Below are 22865 nucleotides of genomic sequence, written 5' to 3' on the forward strand. Positions count from 1 at the left end.
CCAACCTAGCCTGGGAGGCCAGGCCGTGGGGATGTGACAATGATGAGGGGGTCAGCGAATGTTTCTCAAAAAGGTGATGGCCAAGCCCAGTCTTGGAGGACTGCTAGGTGTTAGCCAGGTGTATTAGTTCTTATGGCTGCTGTAACAAACTACTACAAACTCAGTGGCCTAAACAACGCAAATTGTTTCTCTCACAGTTCTGGAGGCAGAAGTCTGAAATCAGTTTACTTAGTTAAAGTCAAGATGTCCTGGCTCCTTCTGGAGGGCCTAGGGTAGAATTTGTTTTCTTGCCTTTTCCAGCCTTTAGAGATGCCCACATTCCTTGGCTCATGTCCTCTTCTTCCTTCTTCAAAGCCAGCAGCACAGCATCTTCTCTCCTCTCTGACCTCTGCTTCTATCCTAATAGCTTCTCTCTCTTCCCCCTCCTGCCGGTCTCTCAGAAGGACCCTTGTTTATGATGACACTGGGGCCCACTCGAATAATCCAGGCTCATTTCCCCATATCAAGATCCTTAATCATATCTGCAAAGCCCGTTTTGCTCCCTGGTGGCACAGTGGTTAAGAATCTGCCTGCCAACGCAGGGGATGCGGGTTCGAGCCCTGGTCTGGGAAGATCCCACATGCCGAGGAACAATTAAGCCCGTGTGCCACAACTACTGATCCTGCGCTCTAGAGCCTGTGAGCCACAACTACTGAAGCCTGTGTGCCTAGAACCCGTGCTCCACAACAAGAGAAGCCACCGCAGTGAGAAGCCCGCGCACTGCAACGAAGAGTAGCCCCCGCTCTCCACAACTGGAGAAAGCCCGCACGCAGCAACAAAGACCCAACGCAGCCAAAAAATAAATAAATAAATTTATTAAAAAGTCCCTTTTGGGGCTTCCCTGGTGGCGCAGTGGTTGAGAGTCCGCCTGCCGATTCAGGGGACACGGGTTCGTGCCCCGGTCCGGGAAGATCCCACATGCCGCAGAGCGGCTAGGCCCGTGAGCCATGGCTGCTGAGGCTACGCATCCGGAGCCTGTGCTCTGCAACGGGAGAGGCCACACAGTGAGAGACCCGCGTACCGCAAAAAAAAAAAAAAAAAAAGTCCCTTTTGCCATGTAAGGTAACATATTCATAAGTTACAGGGATTAGGATGTGGATACCTTTGGGGCAGGGCATTATTCAACCTCCAACACCAGTGACCCTGACCAAGTCAGCATCCCAGGCAGAGGGATGAACACGGGCAGGGGCAGGGGGGCATGGCCCGTGTCATTTGGGCAGCTGCAGACATTTCATAAGGTGGAAGCATAAGTTTCAAGACAGGCATGTCAAGAGATCAAGCTGTACAGAGACGCAGCGGAGCCGGTTCATTCAGGCATTGTGTTTGGAGCTTGAATTATCATTGTGATGTATCACCCTATTTGCTCATGAATGTCTGAGGCCCCTGTTTGGGTCATTGTCTTCTTGATGCCACCACAGCTCTGGTCAGTGACTGACACAGGACAGGAGCTCCGCATGTGTGCGTGGCACCAACAAATGCCAGCTGTGTCCTGCTGTGACACCGTGGTGGCTGAGCAGAGAACTAGAGGCACCAGAGGCCAGCTGGCATGCTCCTGGGCATTGTCTTTGTGGCAGCATGACTGGCCTTCTTGAGCTCACTGGCAAGGGTGTTTCCTGAGCCAGCAGTGTGTGTGGGCACACGTTGGGGAAGGCTTTTTGGAGACCTCACTTAATAAAGACTGGCAAAGTGATCATTGTTGAAGCTGGAAGATGGGTACATGAGGGGTCATTATGATCTTCTCTCTACTGAATATTTCCATAATATAAAGCTTTACAAAGGTTATATGAGCAGGGGCGAGGTGTGCAGAGCAGCCTAGAAAGTACAACCAGCCCCCAAATGGGAGAGATGTCCGAGGTAGTAATTGGGACCAGGGTTAAAAAGGATGAAGGTGATAAAAAGTTAATGTCTGCACCTTGCACCCATCAGAATGGCCGTCATCAGGAAGTCTACAAATAATAAATGCTGGAGAGGATGTGGAGAAAAGGGAACCCTTCACATTGTTGGTGGGAATGTAAACTGGTACAGCCGTTATGGAGAACAGTATGGAGGTTCCTTAAAAAGCGAAAAATAGATTTACCGTTTGATCCTGCAATCCCACTCCTAGGCATATATCTGTAAAAGAAGAAAACTCTAATTCTAAAAGACATGCACTCCAGTGTTCACAGCAGCACTATTTACAATAACCAAGACATGGAAGCAACCTAAATGTCCATTGACAGATGAATGGGTAAAGAAGATGTGGTACGTATGTACAATGGAATATTACTCAGCCCTTTAAAAGGACGAAATAATGCCATTCGCAGCAATATGGATGGACCTAGAGATTATCATACTAAGTGAAGTCAGACAAATATTTGTGGAATCTAAAAAATGATACAAATGAACTTATTTACAAAACAGAAATAGACTCACAGACATAGAAAACAAACTTATGGTTACCAAACGGGAAAGGAGTGGGGGGGATGAATAAATTGGGAACTTGGGTTTAACAGATAACAGATACACACTACTATAGATAAAATAGATAAACAAGGACCTACTGTATAGCACAGGGAACTATATTCAATATCTTGTAAAAAGTTCATGTCTGTCACTTAATGAAAGAACATCTATGTAAATCCTTCATAAACTAAACCTTTGCGTACCCAGAAGGAACTTTTCCTCAGTTATTCATACAAACCTTATTTCCTCAGGAATTAGGCTAGTTTTTCAATCTTTTGGGTGATACATGAGATGAATGTCCTTCCCATCCAGGAACCTCAAAGCCCCCTAAAGGAATCCCTCTCAACGCAGCTTCCCTCTCACGCCCTCAGTCTAAGCTGTGTCGGTTTTCTCCCCTCTGCCCCGGTCCCCAGACGCTGAAGGATGCCAGCGACAACGCACGCAAGGACTTCCACCGCGAGGCTGAGCTGCTGACCAACCTCCAGCACGAACACATCGTCAAGTTCTATGGCGTCTGCGTGGAGGGTGACCCACTCATCATGGTCTTTGAGTACATGAAGCACGGGGACCTCAACAAGTTCCTCAGGTACGGGGGGCACCGGGGGCCACGTGGGAGGTGGGCTCCAGACAGCCTGGGGGTGAGGAGAGGGGGCTTCCTGGGAAGGACCAAGGGGCCCTTGGACCTTTCTCTGGAACAGCCTGTCCTGGTGACAACATCAATGCCTACTACAGAGAAAGAACCTGAAGCCACTGCATGGCTCCTTTTCCTGAATCAACAAACTCTACATAATGTGATACTAATGATTCCACTCCATTTCACCTGTGTTTATTGAGTGTTGCTTCATTAAATGGTACATGACCTGTGCGTTTGAGATGGGCCCTAGGCTCTGTAGGAGTTTACCAGGTGGATAAGGGAAGAATGTTATTCAGGCGAAGGGAACAGCAAGAGTTCAGGCACCCAGGTGTCACAGGGAAAGGTCTGGTCTGGTGAAGAGTGGAGAGTCTGGAGATGCCAAACAACACAATAAACCAGGGCAAGGGGAGGTGGAAAACAGGGTAGGAGAGGGTCACGGCTGGAAAGGCGAGCATTTGGACTTTACTCTGAGGACAGAATGAAGAACCAGGAAGTCAGTCGGTCAGAGGATAGAGCGCAAAGAACAGCATCGAAAGAGCAAAACGTCTAGGAGGAAGGAGGTAAAACGACACTGGACAGGACCATTGAAGACTGAGGACTGGGGCCCTTACTGAGTCCCGGAGGTCAGAAAAAGATGGTCAGCTTCGACATGAGGGGTTTTGTGACCAGCGGGGAAAACTGGAAGGCAGCAAAGTGAGGAAAGGGAAAATGTCGAGGATAAAAGGGAGTCGTTGGGTTGTTAAATAGCGTTGTAACTTGGATTTCTAGCATGGGCCTAATTGGGTTTTGGTTCAGCAGTGGGTTCTCAGGAAGTCCCTTCCTTGCGGTGATGGGTGCGGGGGCCCGCGAGGGGCCGCGGGATAGAGCAAGTGAGAGACGGTTTCGAGTGTGCATAACCGGGGGTGGGGTGCGCGGGTGGGCGGCGCTGCTTTGAAACAGTGAGGACAACGGTGCAAAGTAAAAGGGATCGCAGGGCAGCGTCTCTCGAGGAGATAGTAATGATCCGGGCAGCACGTTGAGCTGGAGTTGAATCTCAGCTCTAGCATTTATTAGCTGAATGACCTTGGGCAAGTCTCTTAGCTGTTGTGATGATAATATTGAGCCAGCAGGGTAGGCAGGAGGGCTGAATTAGAATAAATAGAAAGCTCGTAGCATAGGAGCAAGTAGGAAGTTTTCAACAAGCAGAAGCTTGAATTCTGCTAGTAATGATTTCTACTCAGACACCAGCTGAGAGAAATCGAAAGGAGAGCTGAGTTTGATGAGAGAGACAGAGGAAGCTGGTGGTCACCCTGCTGGAGCCCATAGTGAGTGTTCTCATCCTGTATCTACCAGGGGAGAGAAGAAACGTGCTGATCCAGACCCTCCTCGGTGAAGGAGAACAAGCGATGCTTTCATTTGCATTAAGCAGAGGCACGATGGAAGCCGCACATTTATGGTCTCGAACAATGGAAAGAGTAAGAGGTCCCAGTAGTGAGGGCTGGGAGACCCGGGTTCTCCCTCCTATTCAGCATCAGATGCTTGGGTCCCTTGGGTGGGTCCCCAGCCACAGCACCTCAGCCGCCAGAACTCTCAGGTGGATCTGAGTTAGATACTCTTAAAGTCACATCTGGCTCTCGCACACTGTTTTCTTTAAAATATAACTAATCTTTGAAAGCTTAGTATAATTTAGGAGAAATAAGAAAGATGTTCCTCACTGGCCTCAGTTTCCTCACCTGTAAAATGGGTGTGATAACACCCATTTCAAGGCCTAGTGTCAGGACTCTTGTGATGGCAGGGAATCAATAGATGTTGTCCCCACAACCCTTCTTCTCTGACACATTTTCCTCTTTATTTTGGCTGAGGCATCCGTAATCCCGGGGAAGTGACGCCTTTTGCGTTACAGCAGCACCTAGACTGCCCTGTCCTCCTCTAGTTTCTACGGGCACTGAAGAGAGCTTTCCACAGAAATCGGCACCAGTAGCTTCATGCAGCCCCTGGAAGGTTCAGGAACTGTACAGTTTAAGGAATAAGTCAATTGCTGAGACAACAGTGGAAGGGTAAGAGAGTACTGCTGTGTTTAGAAATGTCATCCCATGATTTGTACAGTCTGGATCATTTTGACCATCCCTAGCCTCGTGAATACATGTGCACGGGTGATAGGGGAGAGGATGATGGGAGCTTTTGCACATTATCTTGACAAATCTAATATGAAGGAAGAAAAGAAGCTGAATTTGGTTGAGGTCTGCTGCTTATAGAGCTAATTTCCTTTGTTCCCATGTTTTAGGATATGTCCCTAACTTAAAATGGTACTTTCCCAAACTGTAGCATAATAAATTCAAATGTACTCACCTGGATGCAATTAAATGCCTCTGTGAGCTCAGACTCGTGTGTGTGTGTGTGTGTGTGTGTGTGTGTGTGTGTGTGTGTGTGTGTGTGTGTTGATTCTTTCAGTTCCATCCCTTGCTCTCCTTCCTGCCTTCCAGAAGGAGCAGGCACCTAACTCTCCCTTAGCAGCTTGCACAGGGCATGGAGCTGCGGAAAACCTCCTGTGCTCCATTTCAGAATCTGCTGAACTCTGGGAACAAGAGCTTTTCCATGCCAAGAATCAGGTTCTCAGGTCCAAGGATGTGCTGTGAACTAGTCTGTCCTCTCCTTCTGGAAGGGAACCCAGCCCTTACACTGCCATGAATGTGTCCCCAAGTGTCATTGGAACTGCCCTACAAAGACAGCTGTCTACAATTACCCTCCCACCCTTTTTATTCATCCAAAAGCCATACATTGAGGACCAACATGACCAGGCCCTATGCTAGGTTGGCTGGGAGATGAGCAGTCAAACATTGTCCTTGCTTTCAAGGAGATGACAATTTTTCCCCTTAGAATTCTCCTGAATCCCCTTCCAATGAGGGGAAGATAGACACAGCTTTTTTTTTTTCAAGCAATAACAGCTATTTATCAGGAATTCCCTGGTGGTCCAGTAGTTAGGTAGGACTCAGTGCTTTCACTGCCGGGGCCAGGTTTGATCCCTGGTCAGGGAACTAAGGTCCCGCAAGCTGCGTGGCAAGGCCAAAAAGAAAAGCTATTTATTTGTTGAGCCTTTCTAAGCATTGTAAATGTTTTAAATGTATCAACATAGTAAGCTATTATTACCATCATTTCCATATTACAGTTGAAGAAAGTGAGTCAAGCAGCTAGTGAGTGACAGAGTTGAGATTCAAACCCATAGCCAGGGCTGCAAAACCCATAGTCTTAACCATGTCACTACTTCCTCTTGAAGTGGCCATTAAAAAACCAGAAGGAAAGCAGTGTCCTGTAGAATTCTGGAGCCAGAGGAGTGTGGCTAAGGGCTGCCGTCCCCCTCATTGGGAGGCAACAGGCCGAACAAGGCAGGGTGGGCAGCCTCCCTCGTCAGAATCCCGCTGAAGCTACTACCTGCTCCCCGAGCCAGGGCGCCGGCGGTGCTTTCCCCTCTTAAGGTGTGTTCTCCTGGAAGAGGTGAAATACGTTTTTATTTCCAAGAGCTGAGGGGTAACCTGTGGAGTGAAGCAAAGTGAAGCAAAGCAACATTGTTTATACTCCTCTTAAGAACTTGTTTAGAAGACTTGCCTGCCCTGGTTTTATAGCAGGACTTTCTGCCCAAGCAAAGCATTCAAAGGCTTCTTCTATTAAAATGAGCCTTGTTCAAATACCCAGAACCAAGCAGGAGCACCAGCTGGTTAAAAATGCAGGAGCCTGCCCCAACTCCAGGAGGTGGAGTGCAGAGGGCCCTGGAGGGCGCCAGCTCTCCGGTGCCGCAGAATGGAAAGCTGGCAGATGGGGGCTTTGCACAGAGGTGGCCTTTTGTGCTTGGCCTCTAACGTTTCCTCTTTCCTGGAGTCTTTGCAATAGACAGATTCTTAGAGGAGTCTGGATTTCTGGAGCTGAAATAAGGCTGTGAAAAATCAACAATTTATTTCCCTCTTTGAACTAAATCTATGAAGATTTCATCCTGGCCTATATTCTCTGGGTGTTTCAGGATTTCCCATAATTCATGTGCATCCCTAGATCCTTTTCCTGGTGTCTCCTATGATGAGTGAAAACACTGTCACTTTCCCCTGCCCCTTCAGTGCTAGGAAGGGTTGGGCTTCAGTGACCTTTAGTGAGGTGGGCGGGGCTGACCCTGAGAGCCCCATCACAGGCCAACCACAAAAAGAAATGCACGGATGATGACTTGTGTTTTCGTATCACCGTCCATTTCTTTTTTTAAAGAAAACTTTGTTTGCAAAGCCTTTCTCTCCAGCTTTCCAATGAAAGTCTACAAAGCACCATACAAGCAGGGTCTCACGTATCCCCTGTCAGTGTCATATTATTAGGAAGGTGTAGTCAGTATCTCCACTTTACAGAATGAGGAAACAGGCCCAGAGACGTTCTGTAGCCTACCTCAGCCCACAGCTAGCATGTTAGAAGGAGATCACGTCCAGTTCTGATACCCCAGAACGCTGCACTGTAAGACTTCTTGGCCGCTGCACTGTAAGACTTCTTACTCCAGAGGGAGATTCTGAGCTGGAGAGAACCTGAAGCTTTTCCCGTATTCTCCTCCGTGTGACCATTGGCAGTCGGGGCTGCAGTTTGAATGGAGGTGAAATAAATGTGTCAGGACTTGCCTTGTACAAAAACAGGAATGGCTAAATCCAGATATTCAGAGATAAAAGGAACCTAAATGATCACCCAACATAATACCCCTATGGATTTTTGCCTAATGGGGAAATTGCAGACTGGACAAGTTAAAAGTCTTCCCCAGGTCATGGGGCTGGACACCGCGAGGACTGGGAAACTCCTCACCTCCTTGTCCAGTACTTGTTCTCTGAAAATGCAAGAATGACTGATCTGGTGACAGCGTGTTTTGGGAACCACTGTGGCTGGAGCCATGACGGGAGGGTCTATGGGGCTGGTGGGTCGGAGGAGGGGCAAAACGAGCTGGATGTTCTTGGGTAATTCTGGCTCTCTTATTTTCAAATACTCATATAGCTCTGGACGCCCATAGGTGGGGTCACCCACTTTAAATTCTAACATTTAGAATCCTCTATGTTTGTTTTAAGTGCTTCCAACTGTCCTGAAGGAGATCTCCTCCCTTGCTTCCCTTTGGGAGACAGAAGCCCTTTGACTCCCACCCTGGCACGTCCAGCAGCAAAGGACGCATTTACTCCTTGCCCTGCAGCACCCCTCAGGGGCAGTGACTCCAGTCAGCTCAGCAGGGTTCCGGGGTGGGGAATGCGGAAAGGAGGGTGGGAGCGGTTCATGATAGCATCCTAAGACTGGGACCCTCCCCTCCCTGAAGCACATGCCAGTGTTAAGATGCCTTAAGTCGGGCTTCCCTGGTGGTGCAGTGGTTGGGAGTCTGCCTGCTGATGCAGGGGACACGGGTTCGTGCCCCAGTCCGGGAAGATCCCACATGCTGCGGAGCGGCTGGGCCCGTGAGCCATGGCCGCTGAGCCTGCGCGTCCGGAGCCTGTGCTCCGCAACGGGAGAGGCCACAACAGTGAGAGGCCCGCTTACCGCAAAAAAAAAAAAAAAAAAAAAAAAGGTGCCTTAAGTTGTCGCATAGCTGGGAAAAGGCTGGGTGTGTAAGACAGAGGATAAAGAAGATATAAGACACCGTACTTCCCAGCTCCCCCCGCCCCCCCACCATAGTGTGGGGAATAAGACTTGCCCAGTAAAAGAATAAATGTGTTGTGATTCAAAAGGCTCTCCTGTGTGGTGCCCAGGACATGTGTTGAGCTGGAGGTCGGGGTAGGTGTGGGCCGAAGGAGATGGTATTTTTCACTGGGAATGAATGTCCGGGATGAGGATGCCCTGGGATTCTGCTGAGTTGGGCTTGGGGATAACATGGGCAGCTTGAAGCCATGTTGGGCCACCGGGCAGGTGGAGTAGGGGAGAGCAGAGCTGCACTCTGGAGGGAGTGAGGGCCCTCTGCTGCAGCATGTGGCTGGGAGGACAGAGTTGGGGCTCCTGCTAGGGTGCAGTGACCCCTCACTCCAGGAGAGCCAAACTCTTCCCCCAGTGTTTTATTTTGATTTGGGTTTTTTTGTTTGCTTGTTTTTTGCTTCATCCACCCACTGCTTTTCAGGGTCTTGGGATCTAGCCAGTGCCTGATCCCAGCATAGTTCCAGAACCCTAAAATGTGAACCTGTCTGTGTGTCGAGGGGGGCACTATTCAGGCCCACATGGCCCAGGAAATGCTAGACTTTCTGGGAAATAAAGCCTAGGTGCTCTGGAGGCTTTAGAGATAAAACCGTGGGTGAAGCATCCTTCCCTCCTCTTTTGCTAAGTCAGGCAGCATCTTTCCATACCAGCAGCTGATGTGGGGCAAAGGGCCCCTCAAGGCAAAGAGCTGAGGCTCCAGCAAGGCCCTCTGTGTTCTCCCCAGGGCGCACGGACCTGATGCCGTGCTGATGGCCGAGGGCAACCCGCCGACGGAGCTGACGCAGTCGCAGATGCTGCACATCGCCCAGCAGATCGCCGCGGGCATGGTCTACCTGGCGTCCCAGCACTTCGTGCACCGAGACCTGGCCACCCGGAACTGCCTGGTGGGCGAGAACCTCTTGGTGAAGATCGGGGACTTCGGCATGTCCCGGGACGTGTACAGCACTGACTACTACAGGGTGAGTGGCTGTACCGAAAAAGAGACCCCAGGGCCATCCTTCCCTGGGGCTCCCTCGTTGTATTAGTTTGCTAGGGCTGCCACAACAAAATACCACAGACTAAGTGGCTTACACAACAGAAATTGATTTTCTCACCGTTCTAGAGGCTAGAAGTCCAAGATCAAGGTGACGGCAGCATTGGTTTCTTCTAAGGCTTCTCTTCTTGGCTTACGGACAGTGCCTTCTCACTATGTACACCCTCACATGGCCTTTTCTCTGTGCACGGGCATCCCTGGGGTCTCTCTGTGTGTCTAAATTTCCTCTTCTTATAAGGATACCAGTCAGACTGGATTAGAGCCCACCCTAACGGCCTCATTTTAGCTTAATCACCTCCTTAAAGGCCCTATCTCCAAATATAGCTGTGTTCTGGGATTCTAGGGGCTAAGCCTTCTACATATAAATTGGGGGGAGACACAGCTCAGCCCACAACACCATCCTGCTCTTTCCATGGCTCTCCAGAGCTGTCTGTGAGATCTCCAAGAGGAAAGAGTTCTCAACATGAGAGTTCTGCCAGGGGAACCCTTGGAAAAATTCCAGGAGGCCATGAGGTTAAAGGATTTTGAGGTTTGGATTTGATTCTGTGAAACTATGCCAGGAGCCTTTGTTTGAGGCTTGATCTAGGGTGAGCTGGTTCACATAAATGAAAGTACACTAAGACCCTGGAAGTTCCCACTCAGAACCATCTTGGCTGGTGGCCATCTTGGTAAGAGGTTCTGTCCTACCGAGTCTGCCTGGGGTTCCCCCATTTGAAACACTAACAGCTAGAGTTATAGACAATGATTCAAATCCACTGATTACCTGGAGTTGGCATCCTTGGCGTGTTAGATTTAACTGACATCTCAGAACTTGGGTATGAAAGAAAAGGGTTATTTCTGGAAACCGGGAAGTCATGATATTGAAAATTTGGGTTGTGTTCTAACACCTCAAACCACCAATTTTGTTTTCTTATTGTTTTGCTTGATTTTTAAAGGGAGAGGGATGTAGGAAGAAAAAGAAATAAATGTTCTAGAAATATATTACCTAAGAGGGTACAACTTAGAACTCCACTAACTTTCATACTAGGTTAGGGCTGGTGAAGAAAATGCCTGTGCTCGCCTTTGCTCTGCCCTTGATGATTTATGCTTGAGGAGGAGCCTTCTCAGTTTGTCTCCTGTACTCCTCCCTGCAGCCTCCCTCACCTCCAGTGCCTCTGCCCTGTAGCCGAGCTGACTCTCCTACAGTTAGTCTAAGACAATGAATCCATTGCCTTGCTGCGTATTCTTCTAGAGATTGATACGTGGGGTTTCTTCCTTTGTCACCTTGATGAGCACTGTCCACGTTTTATACAGCAAGAAAGGATGGAGACCAAATCGTAAAGGATTTTCTTGGGTGTGTTTGCAGGAAACATGGGCAGTCTTAACTTCAGGTGTTCAAAACAGAGTTGCAAAGCACCTGTCCTGAGTCTAGCAATGACTGACTAGTTTATTCCAGAGAGCTAATGGCGGGAGGTTACCTGCCAATGGATGCATCTTCTCCGTTAGCTCTGCTCCCTTGGCAGGAAGTGGGGATAGGGGCGTTTCCCGGTCTCAGGAGACAAAGGAACACGTGAGTTCTTCCTTAAGTGCTGATCTTGATGAGCATCCAAGGAAGAAACATGTGGCCCAAGCAATAGCTCTCCCTTTCGCAGTAAGTTAATAAAGGTTTCCGAGTGCCTGGCACAAAATAAGTGCTCGATAAATATTTTCAACCTTATCATTATCCAAATCGATAAAGTTATGCTTCATTCTCAAAACCGGGACTGAACTAAGTAGAACTCAGTGTCCTTTTCTACAATCTCTAGAAAAATAATTCAGAGGAAGAAGACTGAAAAGCTCAATGATATGAAGATAAATTACCCAATCATAAAATAGGCAAAGGGTTTAAGTTTCTTTTGGTGTCCCCAAAGAAAATGTACAAATGGCCAATAAGTACATAAAATGATGCTCAACATCATTAGTCATTAGGGAAATGTAAATCAAAACCACAGTGAGGTACCATTTCACATCCACTTGGCAAAACAGACAATAAGAAGTGTTAACGGGGATGTGGAGAAATTGGAACCCTCATAAAGTGCTGGCAGGAATGTAAAATGGTGCAGCTGTTTTGGAAATAGTTTGGCAGTTCTTCAAAATGTTCAACACAGAGTCACCATATAACCCAGCAATTCTACCCCTAGGTATATACCCAAGAAAATTGAAATCATATGTTCACACACACACACACACACACACACACACACATACATACACACATGCACACAAACTTGTACACAAACGAAATAGCGGCATTATTCATTATAGCTCCAAAGTGGAAACGATTTCAGTGTCTGTTAACTGGTGAACAGATAAAATGTGGTCATCCATATGATGGACTATTATTCATTAATTAAAAGGAATGAGGTACTTATTCATGCTACAACGTGGATGAACCTTGAAAACGCTATGGTGAGTGCAGAAAGCCAAGTGCAAAAGGTCACATACGACATGCTTCCATTTATATGGAATGTCCAGAAGAGGCAAATCCATACAGACAGAAAATAGATTAGTGGTTGCCAGGAGCTGGGGGGCAATGGGGCACGAGGAGTGACTGGATATGGAGTTTCTTTTTGGGGCGATGAAAATGTTCTAGAATTCTATAGTGTGATGACTGTTTAGTATATGTGTAAATATACTTAAAACCATTGAATGTATACTTTAAAAGGGTAAATATTATGGTATCTGAATTGTATCTCAATAAAAAAGCCTAAAAAATACTAACAAAACAGTGACCATCGTTATAGACACGAGAAGTTAGCCTTGGTCATTTATGCATTATAAAAACACTGTCATTTGTCATCTACCATATATTCTGATTTGTTGAAAAGAAAATCCTCCACTTAAGTGACATTTTCCTGAAGTATTTCCTTCTGAACTGATTGGAGGAAACAATGATTCCCAGTTCCTTTATTTATTAAATGGTCTTCACGGAACTATCCCAGTCATTAAGAAATGTTCTTCAGATGCCGCATTGATTTAATCCCCCCACCATGGTCATTACTCAGTGGCAGCTGCAGGGTTTGTATGTTTGCTTGGTTGTTTGTTGTTCCCATTGAGAAGGAGGAGAAAAAAACGGCCTTTTGTTGGCTTCTATGATAGGTGGGCCTGGGTGGGAGCCGGTAGGAAAGTGGATGATGGGTTTAAGAACCTGACAATTTGATGGTAGCTTAGGACAACTAAGAAATTATGCATTCTATTTTGCCTTGTCTAAAATTTCAAAATGGTGGTACACTTTTTGGTTCCATGAAAGTATTTATTGTCATAGAACTCATTTGTAGAATATTATTGCTTATTTAAATATCAAAAGTCTGTCAGTAGAGTCCATTCTCTTGAGTTTGTCAAATCGACAAGTAGAAGCTGGTGCTCTGTTTCTGCAGGTGAGTTGAGTACATCATGCAATGGCTATTTCCCAGGACACTCTTGCTTTCACATGAGTTACCCGCCTGTTGGATCATCCACAAGCTTAGCATTGAGCCTGTCCCCATCATAGTGTCTCTTCATCTTCTCTGCCACGTCAGCTGGGGAATGTGTTCTCCTTACAGCTCTGGTTTCTCATTTGTGGGCATGTTTTCTTCATTGCTTTGTTTCTAGCTTCTCCCAAAGCCTGCACACTCCAAGGTGGGGAGCTGCTGTGGCCAATGTGGGCCGTCATCACCAGTGTTAAGTATCCTTCCTGCCACAGTAACAAAGGAGGATTTTTGAGTTCAGCAAGGCTATCTTATATGGAAGGATGGCGATTGGGCCTAGAGTCAACTGGATTATTAAGGAGCAACATGTCCCTCATCTTTAAGCAAGAACCAGTCCCAATGGCAGCCTGAGCCTCTGTTCATGGTGGCTTGTGAGCAGCCTTGCAGGGTGGCCCCAGCTCTGTGCGATCCATGGCAGGAGGGGCAGGTGGCAGCTGCTTCTCCATCATGGGGGAGCTGGCAGCACCAGGAAACGGCTGCCTCGAGGCTTCCACCCTGTTGCAGCTGAGCTAATTATATCTTCCCAAAGAAGGAAGAAATCGGAACACTACATTTGCATTGAAACCAGCCTGATATGGCAGGTCCAAAATTACTCTAGCATTTATGTTCTCTGAATTATTTTAATTAGCAGCTCTGCAGTACCAGTCTTTCATTTCATTTTTATTCCTTCCCTCCACTGGCAAAGCCTGGCATTTAGGAAGCATCTGAACCAGATTCCTGTCAGAGACCTAGGATCTCACTCTACTTGGTCATTACTATGCCACAGTGTATCCACTGAATTTTTTTTAATGTGCACTTTGGTATTTTCCACAATTTGGCTTCAACATGCATTTAAAATGAATGTGACCGTTGGCAAGTAGAGAGCCCCAAACATCTGAAATCCTCGCTTTTAAGTCTTATACCCCTTTGGGCTTTAGTTTTATGGTGGCAAGAGGTAAGAAATCCTATCCTTAATCCATCTTTCACTTAAGAAGGAAAGAGAAGGACGCAGAATCGGCAAATTGCTTAATGGTGGAGATTAGAAGAAGCAAATAAGTATAGCTTGGCTAAGCAAGGCCATGGTCAGAATCCTAAAGTGTTAAAATGATATAAACAACAAGTCTAGAAATCATCTTCAAGTGCTTAATACAGTTTATGAACAGCAGAGAGAAAAGACGATGGTTTTTCTTAAAATAAGCTGATATAACAAGTAGGAAAAGAACTGTTTTGAACTTCAGTACGTTGTCCCTTAATCTGCCCACCCTGAAGGAAGAGGGGTAATAAACTGGAAAATAAAGTCCTGAACCATAGAGGAGAGAAGAAGGCTTAGGTAATTTAAGAACTGGACAAGCACATAGGAAATAATCAAGGATGAACTTTCATACCTTGGTCTTTGAAAAATTGTATTTATTTTAAAAGAAATATTTGTATGTAATGTGAACATTTCTAGATAGGTAGGTAGGTGGACAGATGGATGGATGGATGGATAGATAGATAGATAGATAGATAGATAGATAGATAGATAGATAGATAGATCTCAGCTCATTCCACAGATGTTTTTAGTGTGTTGTGTAAAATGCCCAGGTCATTCCCGCTATGAGGACCAGCATGGCATCTACCAATTCCAGTTCCACCTCCTCCCTGATGTTCTCCACACAGAGTAATGGCTCACAAATCTGTGATCCCTCAATACTTCATATAAATAAGCATTACAGCATAGAGCACGTTGCATCATGGAAACCTGTTCATGTGCATGTCTTCTCATTGATATGAGAGCAGGGAGAGGACAAGTCTAATATATCTTTGTATTTGTGCAAACTGTAAGAGTGCAGGGCACACACTATGTATGCTGAACAGGACACACATAAGGAAAAGCCTTGATGAGCATATCTTTTTAGCCCTGTTGATGAATACAGAAGATACTCAGATTTGCAGATACCCTGTCTGTGAGTCTAGGAGTGCTGTCTTCAGGAAGTAAAGCCAGAGATATAGGGACATCCTTATTTCAGACAATTTATTTTCAGTAGAAAGCTCAGAGCTTAAACTTATTTACATTAATACTATAATAGAAAAACTTCTGATATACTTTGCCTAGAACCCATAAAGCCAGGCATGGCATTCATTTTAAGAGGCAACACAATCCCTTCCTGAAAGAAGAATGCCTCTATGTCATTAACTCTCTTTTGCTGATACCATTTCCTTATTTTCCTCCATAATAGATACTCACACAATGACTCTTAACTTTCACATGAACAATTATAGACCTTTCTGGTTGGGTTCTTTTGATTAAAGTGGCCCCAGAAATGTAAGAGTTTGTTTATTCTTTGAAATCATCTTCAATTTATGCCTTGTACAACAGTTAGAGAGAGCGCAGTTCAGAGGAACCTGTCTGTTGGAGAGAAATCAGAACACTGAGTTCAGACTAATTCTATATAAAAGCTGATTGGCATAAATTGTTTCAGGATTCTAAATTGGCTTAATTTGTATTCAAGCCGCCCTGTGAACCTTTCACATATGCTTTGGAGTTGCAACAGGGTGGGTGAGTATTCATTCATTCATTCATTCATTCAACACACATTAATGAAGCAGCTGCTATGTGTTAGATACTGTACTAAATAATAAAGGAGGATGTTTTAGACACGTGATAATGTGATGAATGCTGTAATAGAAATATGTACTGGGAACCCTAAAGAGAAAGCCACCAGCCTACACTGGGAAACCAGAGTAGGGTTCACAGAGACATGACATTTGAGCTGGTATTTAAGATATGAACCCAAAATTGCTCTAGAGGCAAGAAGGCTGTGGGCCAGGAGGGGAGGGGCGGAATTCTTGGCATAGGAGGTAGCATAGGACAAGAGATGGCAATGTAAACATTGCAAAGCGTGGCCAGGGAATGGGACTCCTTTGCATGCCTCTGAGGCTAAAAAAGTAGGCTATTTAGGCTATTATCAGATTTCACGGGGGCCTGTTTGCATGCCAAAGACTTTGGACTTGGTCCTTTTGTCAGTGGGAAGCCACTGCGAATTTTTATGCCAGAAAGTGACATGTCAGATTGCATTCTGGAAGCTTATGAAAATAGATCCGCCCAACAGATCCCCACATCTCCACTGCTGTATATATTTGCTTGGCCTAGAGCAGCCTCTCTCAAACTGGAACCATGAGCTGTCAGAGGCTGTTCACCAGTAAAAGAGATCCATGGTCACTAAGGTAAGAATAATTTCCTTTCTACAGAACGCCTCAGAGCCTTTAATCTATTACTGGGACTTGTGGCCTTTTAAGAAGGGCTATGGAAAGCGGCCAAAGCCTGCACAAGAGAGCTGGCCTGGAGATCCTTTGTCCAGGGGCCTGGTTTCATCCATTTCCTAACTAGTAAAGTCTGTTAGCGGGAGATGGCATAAATCCTCTTGTTTTTTCAGTCTTCTTAGTCTCTTCTTCTTGAAATCAAAAGTCCATCCGCTTTGTACATGGAAGTACTACATACAGAAATTAAGTGTGCTTTCAGGTATGCTGGAAAGGAAGGTAGGCCATAGCCTATTGACTTGGTTGGGCCAGAAGGATTCTTATTCCTCAGAGTACTGAGAGGTATCCTCAGCAGGTACGTTCTCCCATTTTTACCCATTTTTGAAGCAGTCAGGCCTCAGCTATCTCATGTCTGTGACATTCCATATCTTTGCATCACTGAGACCGGAGCTCCTTAAAAAAGGAAGCTGGCAACAAAGAGTTAGCTGGAGTATAGAGGAAAGAGCATCAGACTGGGGTCCTAAGGGCAAAGGTTTGAATCTCCAATTTCTCTCTTCTAACTTTATGATTCTATCCATTAGGAATGAATTTAACACTTAGCTACTAGCAATGCCCTGAGCAGATAGGGAGTTGCTTTTGTTTGCATGACAAGAAGTTCACAGGTAGGCAGTTTCTGATTGGTTCAGAAGCTTTTCAATGTCAGAGCAATTTTTTGGCACTTGGCATTTTCTTGGTCTTTTCCTCATGGCTGAAAGATGGGTGCAGCAACTCCAAACGTGTCAAACATGCAATTGGAGGAGGAAGGGGGCAAGATGGCTGCAGAGAAAAGATAGTTTCTACCTGCATGCCTTCCTTTCATCAGGAAGTAAATCTTTCCCAGAACATCTCCTCTGCAAAGACTCCTTCTTATATTTCACTGGCCACACGTGGGCCAAGACTAAGGACTGAATACACTTGCAGAGATCAGTGGCTTTCTGAAGACCTAGACAAACTATGGTTCTACTATAGGTAAAAAGGAACTGAAAGTGAATGGGTGAATGGGTTTGGGAAGAGCAAAGAAAACCATGCCATACTCACCTGATGCGCCCTCATGGTCTCTGTTTCTTTATTCTCAATGAGCTCCTGCCTTTAAAGCTTGTTGAGGACAATAAATTGAAGTGGCACATAATCAGTGCTAAAAATACAAAAGTGCTGGCGTTTTTCAGTAGGAGATTTTTACTCCTCTGTATGTAATGCTTCTTTTTTCTCAAGCCGCTTTTAAGATTTTCTCTTGGGTTCATTGGCTTTCTTGGATTTGTGGGCTTATAGTTTTCATCAATTTGAAATTTTCTGACCATTGTTTATTCAAATATTTCTTCTGTTCTCCCTACGTACCGGCTAGGGACTCCAATTTCACTTTTATTAAACTACTTAAAATTGTCTCATTGCCCACTGAGCTCTTTTCATATTTTCAGATTCTCTTCTCTTTGTGTTTCATTTTGGATAGTTTCTATTACTCTGTCTTCAACTTCCATAACTTTTTTTCTTCTGCCGTGTCTCATTTTCCATTATTCCCATCCAATATATTTTTCATCTCACATATTCAAGTTTTCATTCCTACAAGTTCAATATGGGCCTTTTCTTATACTTTCTAGTCTTCTAGTTAACTTTTTAAACATGTGGAATGCAGTTATATTAAATGTTTTCAGTATATTTGTCTGTAGTTCCATCATGTGTGTCAGTCCTCGATCAATTTCCATGGATTGATTTTTCTCATCATGGATCTTATTTTCCTGCTGCTTTTTATGCCTGGTAACTTTAGATTGGATGCCAGACATTGTGAATTTTATGTTGTTGGATGCTAGATATTTTGCCTTCCTAAAAATATTTTTGGGCTTTGTTCTGGAATGTGGTTATATTGCCTCGAAGCTGTTTGATCCCTTTGTGTGTTGCTGTTAAGATTTATTAGGCAGTATCAGACCAGTGCCTACTTTAGAGCTAATAATTCCCCACTACTGAGGCAAGATCTACTAGGTACTCTACCTAATTCCCCATGAATCATGAGGTTTTCACTCTGCTTCATCGGGAACTGGCAGTATTACTGGTCCTGTGTGAGCACTGGGCACTGATCCTTTTGGACAGTCTTCCCCAGCCATTGATAGTGTCCTCACATGTGTGCAGTGATCAATACTCAGCTGAATACGTGAGGGGCACATTCTATAAATCTTCAGAGTTTTCTCTGTGAGCAGCTCTCTCTTCTTAGGTATTCTGTCTTTTCCATTCTAGTCACCTTGATCTTTCCAGGCTCTCTGCTCCATCTCCTTAATCCAGGGAGCATGCTGGGCTCCACTTGGAGCCCTCTGTCTCTTTCAGTGAATTAAGCTTGGTAACCATAGAACTCACTATGTTTGTTTCTCATCTCTCAAGAATCGTTATCCCTCATTGCCTGTTAACTAGTGTCTTGAAAATAATTGTTTCATATACATATATTTAAGCCGGTTTTTGGTTGTTTCAGATAAGAAGGTATATTTTTTCCCTGGTACTCCACCTTGCCTAAAGGTAGAAGACAGTCGCCATTTCTCATGATTAATATGTCATTAAAAAGAATCTATCAGTGAACCACTTACAAACTGCAGTAAAGAAAACAAGTTCTCCCACATCTTTAGAACATCTACTTCCTGTGAAGGATTTTTTTCTTTTTAATTAAATAACTTACATTTACATAATACTTCTTCTACAATCAAAGTTTTCCTGCCTACACAAGATTATTACTTTAGTAAGACAGTAGATTGTCTCCATCTTCAGTGAGTATTGAGCAAAAGGAAATTATCTAAGCTTCCCTGTTACCTCTGAGAGATTCCCCAGGCTCAAAGTGTGAACTGGTTCAAGAAGGCTTTGGAAAAAGATGTGTGGGCAGAATATTAATAATGCTCCACACTTTTTACATTTTCCCACAGTCATTGTCCTGTGGTCAGAGACAGAGCACCTTGGATGGATAAATGACTGAATTAGTCCAAGATGGTACTGCATATATAATTTTTAGCCATACTTCTTCAATATGTAGATTCTGAATGAGACATGTTCTGTTCCCTAAAGAAAACCACCAATCTCTTGGGGAGAAGAAACATAGTGAATCACTCTGATGCTAGGCAGTATGATACAAGTTGTGAGACGTAGAGATAAATTGATTTTTATTGGCATGTGGGATGAAATCTGGAAAATTCTCTGGAAGAAATAAGATTTGACCTGGGTCTTAAAGGAAGAATAGCAGATGAAGGTGTTATTGAACTTAAAGACTATTGCAGATGACTGAAGTTATAATCAAGACTAGGTGACCTGATTAGAAGTGCTTCTTGGGCAAAATGTGCATCTTCTAACCTTGACCTCCACAATGCCTCACACAGTGCTGAGCACTTTCTAGGTTCTTAGTGATAATGATAATTGCCTAAAAGGAAGGTCTGAGAAAGATTATATACCATTCCCCCTGGAAGTCTTTAAAAGTAAAGATGTTATCCACCATAGTGGGTCTTCAGGATGGAAATAGCTCCAAGTGCAAGTATGATTTGACTCCATCTCTCAACTCTCCATAAAACTTTCTTAGAATTCTGTCCTCAAGCAGTTAGTTCGCATTCCTGTTTGGTCTATTTGTCCAGATTTGAAAAAAATTATAAAACTACAAAAGATTGTTACGACAACCTCACCTAATGCTGTGTACATGCAAAGACATTAAAACCTTCAGGATTGGACATCCCTGGTGGCGCAGTGGTTAAGAATCTGCCTGCCAATGCAGGGGACATGGGTTAGATCCCTGGCCCAGGAAGATCCATATGCCGTGGAGCAACTAAGCCCGCAAGCCACAATTACTGAGCCCATGTGCCGCAACTACTGAAGCCCGCCTGCCTAGAGCCCGTGCTCCACAACAAGAGAGGCCACCCCAATGAGAAGCCCGTGCACTGCAACAAAGTATAGCCCCCGCTCACCGCAACTAGAGAAAGCCCACACCCAGCAACAAAGACCCAATACAGCCAAAAAATAAATAAAATTTAAAAAAAACTTCAGGATTGATTCCTCTGCAGAGTTGCAGCAGCTTCTCTTGGTGGTCATTCCATTTGTGGTCATGAGAACTTAGTACAGGCATAAAACCTGAAAAATTCTACTGACCAGATAAAAACGAATTCCAAATTGGACTCCACTAAGAGAATTTTCAAACATAAAGTTGCTTTATGATATCCAACTGTGAGACAACTTCTCAAATTCTCTTCATGCTAATGGAAGCATAGCAGGGTTACCTTGCCTGGTACTATCGTGCTCCCCACTATATAGGCTCCCAAGCTTGACCATACCTCTGAATAGCTCAAAGTGCTTTCTTCAAAATATTGATGACTAGGCCTCACCTTAGATATACTGATCCAGCATCACTGAAGATGAGAATTGGGAATTTATATTTTTAACAAGCTTCTTAGGTGAGTCTGATGGACAGCCAGGTACAAGAATCGCATGGGTCCTGCTCAGCAGCATTTATAGAAAATAGCTAACATGGTCTCAGCTATGCTAAGATTCATATAGTAACTTTATAAAAGATCTTAATTATCAAGCTTCAAAAATAGAATAGGTGCTGTTAAAAATTCTTTCAAACTTGACCCATTGTTTTCCTGATGGAGATAGTGCTATAGTAATTAATGGATTTTTTAGGACTTCCAGTGGGAAAAACTCTTTGGATTTTAATCACTATCGTACAGTCATATCCTACTCTCCTTATCTTCAGAGCCTAGATTCATTAAACCATGGCATTTCTGAATTGGTAAATGAAATATTATTTGATACTCTCCCCTCTCATCCTAGGAAGTAAACTTAACTCATTGTCTGGGTAAGTATTGTCAAAGACAACAGGAGGATAGAGAGAGAGACAGAATAAGTAGCAGGTTCAAACTGCTGTGACAGGTGCCTGGACAAGCCAACATCAGATCAGCGATGGCTCCCTCCAGGAAGGAACCCGGGCTCCCTGGCTGGCGCCGCAGACTAGGCAGACCCCTGCTGGCCTTCTCCGTCACTGCATGGTTGTATAGCCGTGTGGGCGATGGTTCGGGCCCTGTGCAGGAAAAGCAAGAAAAGACTTGTGAGGAGTCAAACAGCTTGTCAAGGTATCCTTGTGGGTGTCTGTATTGAAGTGTCACAGTATGAAGGCTTTTTATTAGCAGCTATTTTAGAATTCTCACACTGAAATGGAACAGTTTCTTCCCTACATGGCATTTCCAGGCTGGCTTCCTCCCTCACAGCCCTATGACAGCATCAGCCGTCTCCTAAGGGGGTGGAACATGACGCTGGGCTCCTTTGACGGCAGAGCCCGGCGATGTGGCCCACACCCTCAGCCCTGGAGATAATTTGGTTCATTCACATGTTGCTGATGACGGGGATACGGCCGTGGAGGGTGAGGAAGATTTGAGACTCATGCCTCAGAATTCGTTTGAACACAGAAACCTTTTGCGAGGGTATAGAGGGATTGATGCCCCAATTTTCAGGGCACAGAGGGAAAATTTACTCCAAGGTGAAGCTGCACAGGGAGTTAAATCCAATATCAGCATGTGTGTGTGTGTGTGTGTGTGTGTGTGTGTGCAGCTACCTCAGGTGTCTGCATGCTTCCCAGCTCTTTTAAGGCAAGTAGTGAATTTCTTCTGGAAAACTCATTAGGCTTCATTGTAGGAAACAATTGTGACCTTAAAAGACTCGTGTTAATGTGTTAGAGGGTTGACGTTGGGTCTTGTAAGGAAGACTAACATTTACTGGCCTTCTTTAATATCTCAGCTTGACATGTAACCTTCTCAACCATCTTTAGCATACTGATGAAGAGAGTAATATTCAGAGAGGTGAAGTCAGTTTCCTGAGATGCCTAGCTCACCCAGGTGGCAGAGCTGACATTTGAACCCCTGTTCTGGAAGGAGAAAACCGTGTTCTTCCCACTCTGAACCTCCCTGGTGCCTTCAGCACAACCACAGCTGCCTGGTGAATTCTCAGAGTTCTGCCCTTAGTGGTCATAACAGGTCCATCTAGGACACTGGCTCACTGGGTAGGACCGTGTCCTAAAGCTTTATTGGCTGCAGGAGAAAAAGGGATACTTTAAATTTCAGAACAACAATGTCGTGGCCCAAGCGCGGTTTGGAAGAAGAATTTCCAAACACAAAGTATTTTAGAAAAGAGTGAGTTTATTGAGAACAAAGAGCAGAGTTAGTGAGGGGCGCTGCAAATACAGTGGGCCGACTTCCTGATAGACCAGGGAGAGCCGACCTGCTTTGTGGGCTAGTGGCCAACTTTTACAGCCTCAAGACAAAGAAAATTCCTGCTGGCAGGCTGACATTAGGTGATTGGTCAGGATGCTACA

At 45.0% G+C, this 22865-nt stretch overlaps 1 protein-coding gene across 3 annotated transcripts in view; it reads left to right on the forward strand.

Annotated features, from left to right (window-relative positions):
* Positions 1–22865, forward strand: part of NTRK2 (neurotrophic receptor tyrosine kinase 2) — a 383866-nt gene that overhangs the window by 299906 nt on the left and 61095 nt on the right. For all 3 annotated transcript variants that reach the window (XM_060301090.1, XM_060301091.1, XM_060301089.1), the window contains exons 15-16: positions 2895–3067; positions 9498–9732. In XM_060301090.1, the coding sequence (XP_060157073.1) occupies positions 2895–3067; positions 9498–9732 (408 nt within the window). The remainder of the gene's footprint in view (positions 1–2894; positions 3068–9497; positions 9733–22865) is intronic.

This window comes from Globicephala melas, chromosome 6 (genome assembly GCF_963455315.2).
Source record: "Globicephala melas chromosome 6, mGloMel1.2, whole genome shotgun sequence".
In the NCBI taxonomy this organism is placed as follows: domain Eukaryota; kingdom Metazoa; phylum Chordata; class Mammalia; order Artiodactyla; family Delphinidae; genus Globicephala; species Globicephala melas.